This window comes from Amblyomma mixtum, chromosome 5, assembly GCF_055824585.1.
Source record: "Amblyomma mixtum isolate Tamu chromosome 5, ASM5582458v1, whole genome shotgun sequence".
In the NCBI taxonomy this organism is placed as follows: Eukaryota; Metazoa; Arthropoda; class Arachnida; order Ixodida; family Ixodidae; genus Amblyomma; species Amblyomma mixtum.
The window spans coordinates 146,339,723-146,353,136 of NC_143016.1; the positions used below are offsets into that span (position 1 = coordinate 146,339,723).

General features: G+C 42.5%; 1 protein-coding gene across 4 annotated transcripts in view; it reads right to left on the reverse strand.

Moving 5' to 3' along the window:
- The window catches only part of LOC149344015 (uncharacterized), a 65,251-nt gene that overhangs the window by 2,191 nt on the left and 49,646 nt on the right, over window positions 1–13,414 (reverse strand). For all 4 annotated transcript variants that reach the window (XM_089546132.1, XM_089546131.1, XM_089546134.1 and 1 more), the window contains 8 exons: window positions 12,211–12,305; window positions 10,995–11,099; window positions 9,739–9,895; window positions 7,064–7,135; window positions 6,884–6,976; window positions 5,570–5,626; window positions 1,703–1,794; window positions 840–1,049 (listed from right to left, as the gene is read on the reverse strand). In XM_089546132.1, coding sequence (XP_089402258.1) covers window positions 843–1,049; window positions 1,703–1,794; window positions 5,570–5,626; window positions 6,884–6,976; window positions 7,064–7,135; window positions 9,739–9,895; window positions 10,995–11,099; window positions 12,211–12,305 — 878 coding nt within the window. In that variant the 3' untranslated portion in view covers window positions 840–842. The remainder of the gene's footprint in view (window positions 1–839; window positions 1,050–1,702; window positions 1,795–5,569; window positions 5,627–6,883; window positions 6,977–7,063; window positions 7,136–9,738; window positions 9,896–10,994; window positions 11,100–12,210; window positions 12,306–13,414) is intronic.

A 13,414-nucleotide genomic window follows, 5' to 3' on the forward strand; every position in this document is an offset into this window, starting at 1 on the left:
TGGCACACTCAATTGACAAGGAGGTCACACTTAGACATGGCGTCTTTGGGAGCTGTCCAAATCAACTGTTCAAGACCTGCGGTGTCTGAATTCGCAAACATCCTATCCCACAGACATTATGAGCATTGGCCAGGACACCTGCAGCAGTCCAAATTATCTGAATCTGAGAACTCGCAAAATTTTACAGCACTCGCATTTCTGAGGTTTGCTATTAGAAACAATGTTTACTCTACTAGTTTGTTTTCAATTTCGTGACCCATGCATTTCAATGACATTTTGTCTTTTGTTGCACTACCACTGTGCTAACCAATAAAGCATGTATTTGACTGTGATGCAGGCTTCCATGAGACGAAGTATAGAATTAAGACGTTACGCCAATTAAGACTTCATCTATGCCTTGTCGAGGAAATAAGCAAGCCTAGCATTTTATAAAAACCCAGAGCACCAAAAAACAGTACACCTCTAGGGATGAGTGCAGCCCATTTTTTCACCAACGGGGATACTTTACTGCTATGATTAGGTCAATAGCCTAGTAGTGATGCTTGGTCTGAAAGGCAGCACAGGATGGTCTTCACACTTCATGGCAATATGCATCCGACCTAGTCAAGTTGTCAGAAATTGGAACACAAGGCCTCCATTGCTTCAGAGATGTTTTTTGTGAACATTGGAAACTTTCTATGCTGACACTATGCACAAAAGACGTCACAGAAAGACTAGAAATGAAATAAAAGAGAACAAAACAAGGAAGCATATAACAGTACTTTTGGTTCTGATATCGTAAAGCCCCGCTAGGTTGAACTTTTAAATATTAATGCAGTCTTTCAGTAACGTTTGCTTACTTTTCAATGCCTGCACTTTTTCAGGCGTTGCTGGCATTTTCGATGAAGTACCGAGCACTGCCAGGCCTGGCCGGTAAGGCTGCGCACGGCTGCCTCTTCCATACTCCCCAGCTGCCTGGCGATTTCCAGGCAGCACTTGCTGTCCGAAGTATTCCGCATTATCCAAGCCCACTTCTCAGGCAGAATCTCCATTTTTGAGCTGGCCATGGCCTGCACAATGCATGCAACAAAACATCCTTGCTACCAGTTTCTCCTGACACAGCATCTCAAAATCAGGCTTCAGGAAAAAAACATGGTATACACTTTATAGCAGGAAGTGTGTCTTCAGTACTAAGCTTAGCAAACCTTGCTAAGAAATTCTGGTGATGACAAAAGGAACTGTATCATGCTGTGTTAATATTCAACTTTGGCAGGCACATCCATGTGCATTCATATATTTACTGAACTTAAGGCTGCTGAACTACTTTGAAGAAACTATTCCTCTATTCCTTGTATGATGAGAAACACAGCTTACTACTACAATTTCTTGCAGGTCACTCGCGCTTATGTAGTTTCGAAATTAAAATGCATAACTGCAAAGTAATACCCTATAATCCCATGTAAGTGCTGCACCCGTATACGCCGCATCCTGTTTTGGACAAGATAAGAAAAAAATTTTCTTTTTTTTTTATTTCTGCATAGGCTTCACCTTCGAAGTTTACATCGGAAGTAAAAAATAACGTGCAGCCCTTACACAAGTTTATATGTTACCTTAAATAGAAATGCTTTAGAAGCTCTGAATATGCATCCGTTAATTGAAAATAAAATGCATTATTATTCACTTATGTATAGCACGTATAATACCAACTGCTATTCAGGATCACCTGCGCATTGGCTGCCTGCAAATAGCTGGGCGATGGCCCAGATGAAATGCCATCAGGGCTGTGGGACCCGCCACCTACGGATCCATGTTCCTCTGAAAGAATTCAACATGAAGAACATGACTTCATGCACCATTCACACTTCATGAACGCTACATAAACACAGATTCATTTTTGCCTCAGGGAGGGGGGTTGCAGACAAAACCCATTCAGAATGTGTGTGTGATACTCAGTCATGCCACTCCTCCACTTGACAAAATGTTAATACTTGCATAATCTGCAGGAAACATAGCCTGGTCCGAGCAGCACGAACAAGTATATGAACACAAAGTACAATGCAACACATTCTGTCACTGACTGGGTAGTAACAGCAAAGTAAGGAACTGTCGGTTCTGACAAAAGCCATAACATGCCAGTACTACAGTAAAACCTCAATAATCTCATCCCAGTTGAATTCAGAAAGCTGGTATGGTCCTTGATAACACCCATGTCAGACTTGGCACCAGAGGCTTGATTCAGGCACTGAACAGCTGATCTAACCAAGCCCAGCTGCACGTTGTTTCGCATGCAGATTCGCATTTCCCACATGATTTGGCATTCTCTGGGTAGTGCATGAACACTCAACTATTCCCCAAAAAAGTGGTTGAAAACAAGTGCACATTGGTGACACAAGCATGATTCAGCTCCACAAGGTGCCAAGTGCATATGCAAAGTGGCAGGTATGCACCGTCTACAGCTTGAGCGTGTCGCTAATAAGAACTGCATGAACCGCGCAAGCATAGTTCGTCTTCAAACAGTGGAGCCAGGAGGAGGCAAAGGTGGAATGGTGCGCATGCACAAAGCAGCAGTTTGGAAAGTACGAATTTAGTAGTTGTCGCTGGTCTTTTTGACAGTGCCATGCTCCTGCTCTGGTGCCAATATCTGTACACCAAAACCGTGTAAACACATTCCAGCATGCCAAAACTGTGCGCTGGTCACGTGTTGTTCACTGTGCTGTGGAGGCTTGCTCACATATGACACCGCTATTGTGGACACTTGGAGAACCTCTGCTTTCAGTAAACCGTCCTGATACAAAATATATTCCCAAGAACTTCTAGCCTTCAAAGCAAACAAGCAATAGTTCTATACCAAATAAATTCCCTATCAAACAAGCTATTCCTAGAAGTTTTTTTAAGGAGATATTTGATAATCTGATCCTTGGATAATTTGGACATTTTTCCATCCTCTTGAAGGCCTAAATTGTAAGGTTTTACTGTAGTGAGTTTTTAGAAAGAAACGCACAATGCAGCTCATTCCAGCTTAGCCATGGAGTATTGGCCATGCACTCGTAGTCTAATTCTGTAGTCAATAATGAAAGTCAGTGCAATTAGAAGACAAATGTGACTAATAATTGAGGGCAACGATCTTGAAAAGTAAATTAAAAGGTGGACTAGAGCCTAGCTTGGTCTAACCATGATGCTTTTTACAACTAAAGCAAGCAGGCCAGCACACAGACAATTTTGTGTTTGGCCAATTGAAATGCTAGTGCAATTCGTTTTTGCACGAGTCCATTCATACATGCAGCAATGCTTGAAAATTTACAGCAAACTTAAGAACGTTATAGCAAAAAACAAATGTTAGCCCAGTTGCACTACAACGCAACGAAGCAACACACCTGTGGTATAAGTTGTGTAATGTCTTAAAGGAGAATGGGAGAGTAGAGGACATGATCACTTGCTTAGATGCTTCGCACTAAATCAGAAGTGACAGCTGTCAAGCTTTGGCAACCGGAACCAGCGTTTCCAGCAAAGTAAGAAAAGCAGCTCCAGTTGCGAAATATTTCTGCAGGGATTCATTGAACGGTGCAGAAATCTAAACACTAGTCTATGACAACAAATGTCCGTTGCTAAGTTGCAACGAACACTGCAAAGAACCAGGCTCAAGCTCACTGGCCTGCATTATAAAGGGACACTGAGGTCAATTACAGTGAAAGCTCATTAACTCAAACCTCATTAATTTGAATTTCTCCCTACCACACCTTATTACAGTTTATTAAAACATAGCCCTTTCATTCAAACGCGTGTGCCCAGCCCAGGTGCGGTGGCGTTTGGGCACACACGACGAACCAAGCAACGCTCCTGCGGGGCTGCGCCACCTCGTGACGTGCAAGCTGCAAGACCAAGTAAACAAGGGAGGGAGGAGACACTCAGGTGATGGCAACTAGCTGCATGACCTCTCCAAGATTTGTACATGGCTACTGCTTGTAATCGTTAATCTCAAAGGCTTCAGCAGCTTGCTGCATAGCCTTCGTTCTTGAGACGGATGACGCGACCAGCGGCGAGACAGAAAATCAGGTGTATTGCAGTGTCTCTAACACTGCAAATGTGAAACCCTGTCGCCATCAGCAAAACCGTGGCATGCAAGAAACTAATGAATTGTACCATTTGCTGTGCATCTTTGTCAATTTTCCAGTGCCCTTTGAGTCACACACCATGTGATTAGCTGCAGCCATAGCAGTCAGCCTATACGTCATGACACGGCGTAGTGATTTAGAAATGTCACCTGTTTTCAGTAATTGTCATGCCAAAATGCTTCAAGGGAAGACTGAAACCATGCCTGAAGTTGCCACCACTACGTTATTGGACTAGGATGCTGCCAAAAAGCGCTCTCATTGGTTTGGCAGTTTGATTCTTGGGCTCGGAAGGCAGGAAATTTAAAGGTGCACTGAAGAGGAATCTGAACTTGTCTTTTTGCCGCGGGAACTCGATCTACACGTTCCTAGCATTCTTAGAAACTGCGACTTATTGCCCTGTATGGTCGATTTCCCAAATTAAATCGAATTAACGGCCGGCTCCCGCCCTTTTTTTTGAATTCTGCCTCGTACGGTGGGCGGAGTCGACCAAAGCGTGGAGTGCCTTTCACCCAGTCCCGTGGCGGCTTGCCGCTCTGCCATTGGCGGAGTAATACGTAGTAGTCCGTAGTAGCAAATAGTCCGCGCGTATTTTTATTTCTGCGGGCTTATTTTGCGGCTATATTATCTGCGAATGAAACTATTTATTCATGGAAACCTAAAAAACAAAATAAAGCGAAAGCAAAGCCTCCACGGAGCTGGCTGAAAGGAACTTCACGCGTTGGTCGACTCCGCCCATCGTACGAGGCAGAATTAAAAAAAAGGGCGGGAGCCGGACGTTAATTCGATTTAATTAGGGAAATCGGCCATACAGGGCAATAAGTTGCAGTTTCTAAGAATGCTAGAAACGTGTAGATCGAGTTCCCGCGGCAAAAAGACAAGTTCAGAATCCTCTTCAGTGCACCTTTAAGCAAAGCAGATGCGGCCGTTCTGGCGACTTTCGCTTTTCAGCGTAAACGTTTTGTTGCACAACCCCTCAAACTCGCAAGTGTGAATTTGCAAATCCCCTCTCTTCAGGTGTGATGAAGAGTGGCGGCTCTTCGGCACTGAAGACGAAGAGACCTTCCAATAAGTTCGGGCTTTAGAACAGTAGGTGTTTCTAAAGCCCGAACTTATTGGTTGCCTTCAGGGAAAAAAAGTTAATGCAGTGAAAACAGGCGCTTTGTGCTGCAGCATGCCACAAAAAAATTAAGAAAATTTAAGTATCGTGTTCCCAAAGCCTTTTCATCATTGTGCTCGCCATCACTATATATATTTCCGGCAAACTTCTCACATAAAAATGTGTTTGCGAGATGTTTGAACTGGCATACACTGTCTATTGAAAAAATATGGTCGATATGGTGCTATTTTTCGAATGCCCGTCATGATGTTTAAGTGATGACATTGGAGTACACATGTAAATACAGGCTGAACTGAACTGAACTGAAGGTCAGGCAAAAGCTGACCTTGGAGCATGACTGAACAAATAAAGTGTAACTCACGAACAGAATCTTCGAGCACTGCTCCATCAACATCTTCGGCACGAAAAGCTGCCTTTTCTGTGATCAAGGAAACGAAATGGTGAATCAGTGAACTGATAAACAACTATTTTAACTGTTGGAAACAACTCAGTCACAGGGGCAATCCTCCTAGCAAACCAAGGTGGCTCACCTCCATCCAAGAGGTTCATTTATATAAATACTGCTTAAATAATTTTCAAAAGAAATCAACTGCACACTGTTCCTTACATAACTATAAATAAGTGTACAACTTTTGAAAATTTTAATGGTACATGTTAAAAATTTAGTATTCCTCACCAAGCCCGTTAACGTTACATGAGTGCTGGTTGAATCCCTGCTGATGAAACGAAATAAGTGCTTTCTTTTCACTTTCCCATTTATATTACTTTTCAGCATTTCACTACTTTACATGCAGGTAATAAAGTTTGAAATGTTTTGTCATTCAGTACTGAGTATGCTGGTTGTTAATAATATCAGAAAGGTCCTACTGTTACATGCTGGCCACTTATGTATGTCAAAGAAAATTATAGCACAGTCTTACAACGATGACAAGCTTCTGCAATGCAGCAGGATGGTGAATCAGAGGTTTCAATTATGCACTACCCTGCTAACCACCTACTACAATGCAAGGGCACACCTCTCACATGCAGAGAAGCAGTCTTGCTTTTGAGCAGGACTACTAGGAGCCAGCTTGTTTGGCAACATTTAACTACGTTTGATTCCCAGAAATGCCTTGCCTAATGGCCTTGAACTGCGGTGCAGATGGGCACAGTGCAAAGATATGATACATGGCTAAAACCAGCGTGTTTTATTGAAATCGGTGACAATGAGAGTAGTTGGAATTGCAGATCTGCAACCTCAGCATGGCATCCAACTAGTGGAACATGCAGTATTTTAGGTGGAAAACAGTGTACCTAATGAATGAAATTTAAGGACTGCATGCATGTGACTAAAAGATGATGTTGGGAACAAACTGCAAGAATAAACACCAGTGTGTTTGCAATCTAGGCTTCACAAGCATTTCGGTGAGAAAAAGTAAATATAATCAGAGCAGTACACAAACTGTGAACTATAACATTATGATCAAACAAGCCTAGTTGTTATGTAAGCATGTGGCATGGTACTGCGATTAAAGTGACCAAAAAAATAAGTACTGTACACACTAAAATTGCCATGAATGCCAACCACAAGCAAGCTCTGTGAAAGAATCTGGCAGGTAATTTTGCGTTTAGAAAAATGAAGCAATTAGTCTTAAGAATGGGACACTGGCAACAAAAGTCAACCTTCAGGACACACCTGTTTCAGTTTGTGGCACCACTTCTGTGGATCTCGTGCCCTCTGCCACAGGTAACAATGGGTCTGCTGCAGCATCAGGTGGCCCTGACAGAGCTAATGTGCAAAAAAAACCTCAATACATGTCACGACAGCATAACATTGCAGTAATTTAAGATACCTGAAAAAACAAAAACTAATTACCTGCACTAATCGGTGCTGGCATTATGAATTCTGCAATCACTTTGCCCCTCTGGCAGTCTCTGCGAGCTATTTCTGCAGTTTCGAAACAACAAAAAAACAAAGAACGTTACATGCACTCAAAACAAAATTAAACAACTGACAGCTCTCACCAAGTAGTGAACAAGACCTGATTCCCTGATAATGCACAAGCAACAGTAAACAGAACTTGACTGCAATGCAAAGGAGGCAAACTGCGGCTACAGTCAACATAACTAAGCAGCAGTCAACAGAACAGGACCTGCAGCAGTCTCGCAGCCTGGCTGTGGGCAGAGCGATGTGAAGGTGATGGTGCCTATTAGTCACTGTGGACAAAGGTGCACTGTGTCACTATAATGTAGCAAGGACATCGGCTAAATGCTCCTTGACTTTTCAGCTGCAGGCTACTGACAAAGCTTTCCTCAGACGATCAGTGCTATTTTCGTAGTAGGACTAGGGCACAGCCAATGCAGACATCGCGTTGGCAGACTGCAGAGTGAGACTAGCCAAAACCAGCCAAATGGTTTTAAGTATACCATGTAATTTTTGGTAGCTTGCTTTCTTTTTTATAATAATGATAAACAAAGATGTTAGTAAACACAGATAACCACATAGTATTCCCCTAGAACCGCTTAATAACTTATAATTGAATTTCTCACATGCTATTTCAGTTTCAACGTTGAATGATGTCACCATAGCCCAGTCAAAAAAAAAAAAACCCATTGGAACCAATTGGACATTCCAGTTGGAACTCAATGGACATTCCCATTGATACCAAATGGTTCCAGTTGTGTTTTTAGCCCCCGACCAATTGAATTCAACTGGACTAGCCAATTGGACCCATTAGGCCAGGCAGTTATTTCACCCAGAAAATATTCACAAAATATGTTACGTTCATTGAGAAAGGTAGCTAAATGTTTGAATAATATGCTCTAGGATCTTGGATAAATATGTGCAAAAAGAAAACTGATTATGAGGACTGCAGGGAGACACTCTGCCTAGTGCCAATCAACATTTTTCTACGGAACTGAAATTAACATGCTTTTATGGAAATCAAAGCCAACACACACGCATGCATCACACAGAAGCAACACATTCAGGCACTAGTAGCATACATTAGCTCAATACGTACATCCAGAGAACACACTTCTGCTCCAACTTATATACCCAATTTATTAGGCTCTTATGCTGCGGCCAGTGACGCTTGCCCACTGGGCGCAGTTATTTAATTTAATTTCAGCTCCAGTGGTGGTGTAGGTGATGAGTACAATTCATTAGGCTAAGCTGCTGATAGCTCTTATTGTAAGTACCATATTAGTTCTAACTTTTTTGTCAAACATGCAAGCATTCATTGGAGAAATTGGGTGCAGTTGGGCAGTCCATTTGGATTCTATTGGTAAGACCAATTGGGCTCACCAATTGGAAACCCAAATGGTCCAATTGGATAGTCCATTTGGACCATCCAGTTGGAACACCATTCCAATTGGAAACTCAAATGGTCCCATTGGAAAGTTCATTTGGACCATCCAATTGGAACACCATTCCAATTAGAACCAATTGGAAACTGAACTCGTCCAATTGGAACCCATTGGAAATCCAATTGGTTCCAATGTTTTTTTTATTGGGAGGCCACGTGCAGCATGAAAAACTGATAAAATCATGGTTTCATCGTTTCAGTTCACTACAATGCTAAAGACAGCCTGCCTCAAGATTCGTAATGAGAACATATGAAAGAGCAGCGATTATATTGCAATTTTTTCATGCCTCACGTGACCTATACTGACCTCTGAAGTTGCAGGACTGTAGGAACTTAAATTGGAACCACATGAGAGAAGAAACTGAATTGCAAATTGTTTAGCGGACTCAGGTAAACACCACGTGGTCATCAATGCACAGTAATGTGACAAGCGTCACCGCAAAGAAGAAAACATGCAACCAAAATTTGGTACCTATACTCCTTTAAGAAGTCGGTATCATCCCTCGCATGCTTAGATTTTCTAAGCGTATATGCTTATTGGTCAAGACTGCTGGCATTTTGAGAGGCGCTGGCATGCACACTATGTTTGTGACGGCACACGACACAGCAGTCTGTCTGCCATAACTATTGAGGCCCATGTGTTAGGGTTGCTGCTCTTCTATGGTTCCGACGTCACAGCACAGCTCAACGTTCAGCAACTGAAACTAAAATTGCTTAAATAATGCAGTTATAAATTACTGCACACGTACGAATCCTACAGCATGTATCTACATACTGGAGCGATACGCAATGTTTGAAAGAAAGCTGAAACCAAAAACTCTGGTCCACCCTTTCAGCTATATTTGTGCTGTCACATTTTAACCTTAAAACCATTTAGAAAGCCTGCTTAAACAGCCAGTTTGCCAGAGCCAACAGTTTCTGCCTTACGGACAATAATGATTATTCAGTTATTACTACATCTTAAAGTAGTAGCAGTAAGTCGGATGCTTGCACAACGCACTCAAGCAACACTGAAGAAAATAAAACAAAGGTTAGATGCTGCTTTCATGCTCCACTTCAATATACCAATATGAGTACATGTCTGAGAGGCACACCGCAGAAGATATATAACAGCTTGCCGAAGTACTCAAAGCCTCAATACAAGATACTGGCTCCCAGACAAGCCAATAATTATTGTCCTTACCTATTTTGTCAAGCAGCGCATCTGTAAGGCGACTGCTCCTGAGCTGGAGCTCATCATTTTCTATCTTGAGCCGCCTTATCTCTTCCTCTTTTAGCGCAAGAGAGCTTTTAAGTTCAAAAATCACGTCAGCATCTTTTGTGCTGGTTGGTTCATCGAGCTAAAAAGGAATGCATATTATAATGAAATCAAAATACATACATAAATGTATAAATAGCGAGGCCCTACCCATATTTCATGCATTCAAAAAATAAGGCAAAAACCTCCTTTGCGCACATCAGTTCCATGAATGCCTGCAAGCAGCACATTAATCGCTAGATGTAGTGCACAGTATGAAGGCTGAGCAACTGAGAACAGCGTCATTGATACTAGGGGCCACCACTCCTTTTGCGCTTACAGCATACTTTACCAATACACAAACGTCACGTTTGTAAACAAAAGCAGTGCTGCGCCCAGCAGAGACGCTGATTGTAAACAAAAACGCAGCGGTGCCTTTGAAATGAACTCACTTGAGCAAATATTTTAACGCATGCGCTTTGCTTGTAGTTAGAAGCATTTATGTTTATGGCTGGAGAATAAATTTGCACTTTTTAAACCTGTTCGCCAGATCAAATTACCAAACAGGGCACTGCATCGCCTTCCTTCTGAGCTGCTACTTGGAAACAAGTAACACTGTAGCTTAAATTTGGCAGGTGGATATATTGACTGCTTAAATGAAACTGAGAAAGCACAAGGTAAAGAGAAAAACTAATTCACCAGTTCTCAACTTCCGGGCCGATACAGCATACTCGATTGGTATTGCATGAAGGACGACACTAACCAGCCGCACTTTCACATGACGAACCTCAGAACATGCTTCCCATTTTTTTTAGAGCCACTTCACTGCGCAGAACAAGGAAAATTACTAGGCACCTAAGTCATAGAGTAACTATGACTAAAGCAAATGCAATCTCTGTGTTCTTTGGAAATTTGGCTTTTTTTTCTTGCCGAACCACAACCAAGTGAGGAGTCAAGTGGCAAAAGCAAAACAGTTCACGTGACAGCGCTGCTTGTTGCTTAATTGCCATCATCACTTAGGCCTTCGCGTAAAAGGTAGTACACAAGGAGCGAAACCTTAAGAAAGAAAAATGGGCAAAATGGGCTGTGACAGAATAAGCAACGTCACGGCCAGAGCTATGTTTCCCTTCCTCTGCAAAACAATTTAGCAAAGTCGGCAATGCTCTCCATGACAATGGGAAACAAACTGAAGAAACACAAACCTCACAGTTTTCTTCATCTTCATCATACTGACTAATTATACTCTCATGCAGAGCCACAGATGCTGCCATTTTTCTTTTTTTCGTTTCTCTAGTTGACGGCAGGTTCTGAAAAGCAAGTATCACATGCTGGTAAATTATGACCCACCTAGTGAAGTGGTTCACTCTGATCAGTACCTAAACTCATTGTTTTCATTCGTGTGTTGAGATATTATTAAGTTCATACTACAAGAAAAGCACTTGTGATATGCTGCACACCTTATTAAATGGCAGTGAAAGAAGCTGAAGGAGAAAAGGAGAGAAAAAAAATCAATCACACAAATGGCCAGGTCAACTTAAGTACATCTTAAGCCTGGCCAGCCCGTTTCCACATTTATAATTTTCTTCATGATGATTGTCTTAAGCCTGAAACCTCGGTGCTAGCGCAACTAATTTACATCTGGCCTAACAACGCCAAATAGACCATCACTTTTTTTTAATAAACACAAACTAACTTAATGTGTGACAAATACAAATGAGCAAAACCTCGTACCATGAACATTAATGCAATTTTTTTCATGCAACAAAGAGAATGCTGCAAGTGTCCAATTTGATTGTTTTCATGAATATCCCCCGTACCAGCTTTTTTTTCTTACAAACTTAAAGGCCGCAGCATATAAGAACTGGTACATGTCTGTACTCCAGCGTCATGATGTTAGCAGACTCAAACATGCTCTGACTGAACAAACTCTGTTAGGGAAAGCCCGGGTGAAAAAGCAGGCCACTGGTCACAGCCATCATTTTTGGATGGGTGCAGCCACTTTGCTTAGTTATGCTGCAGCAGGAACGTGACTGTGCCTTCACCATTTCATGGCACAGCACAGGCTTCTTGCAGTCCAACATGACCACACTTCTCAAATGAAGCCTTTTATCATATGTGTGCAATCCTCCTGTCCAGGAGCAGAGTTGAAAAGTTTGGCAGCTTTTTTGCTCTTCACCATCGACATGATATTACTTTTATGATCCATAAACACAGCAAATACATTATGATGCGAGCAGATAAGGGGCCAAGTCGGTCACAGCAACAAGGGTGCGTGGCAACAGGACAGTCTGGCTTTTTGGGAAGCAACTTCCCCCTTTTCACCTCCTCCCACGTCATCCTGTGCAATTTATCAATGCTACAGAGACAACACGAAATTATCCATGCATCAGAAGTCAAAAAGCAAAACTGAACACTAACCGTTTTCTTGCATGGCGCACCGGGGTAGGATTCAATAGCCTCAGGAAAGGCTCTATGGCAGACTTCCAACTTCTGCCTCATGGAGTCCAGAGTGTCTAAAAGTTGGATAACATTAGGATGGTCACGCATATAAATGCACCTTCCCTGTTACGTGGGAAAAACCATGGAATCGTCAACAGAAATTCAGAGAGAAAATTGTACCTTTGTGTTAGTTTTTTAAAGGGGTGCAGACAGATGGAATCGTCAGCAGAAATTCACAGATAAAATTGTAGCTTTGCGGTAGTTTTTTAAAGGGGTGCAGACAGATAGTTTTGGGGTGTCTGTTTTTTTGCTTTCAAAGAGGTGTATGGGGAACCTGCGCTGAAGTTTGCCGTGTTGATTGCAGCGCCGTAACACACAGCCTAGCGAGAGGAGCAAGCAGTTTTTGGTGCACTCGTAGTGCTATTCCACGCCACCTTCCTGAGTTTATTGGCGTGAGCTTCTGCGCGCTGTCAAAGCCACACGTGGTGCGTGTCAGTTATCGGGGTTATGTGTACAGAAGCGAGGCAAATAGTGCTATCAACCAAACGCGGGCTTCTAATCGTTCAGAATGTGCCCTCGCGTTTGTAGCGGCCCAAGCGACTGACGGCAGCAGTTTTTAGTCGAATAGTAGAATAACTGCAGTGCCACCTCGGCAGCGCAGGCTCCCCATGGGCCTACTAATTATGAAAATAAGCTCAAACCTCCAAAGCGCAGCGTTAACAGCTATTTACAAACTACTTTATACCAGCAGTTTGGGTATGGACCAGCGATGAAGTACACCTTGATGTCACAGTCGACCAGCCAACCAGAACTACCACATTCCTAGCACCGTCAGCGTCATCGGCAAGTACTGGTTGTTACTGTGATCAACGAATGGGTTCAATGACGTCACAATAATTGAGGCAAATGCACTTTGATGTCACCCCATCCAGATCGGAATGCCACGCGGCTCCTCAGGCAACATTCATATTAATTTAAAATATGTTCCATCGACCCAAAGCCTGCAACTGCAACTTGTTAGAAGGCATCTTACGCCAATGAAACAGATCATTGTTCGCTTGCGTTCGACATTTTGTGTCTGTATCCTTTTAACTGTATTTCCTATAATTCCTATCATGGAGAAGCCACCAAACTCAAGTACCCCATTCATCAGACGCAAAAAAAGAGAGAAATCTACCTATGT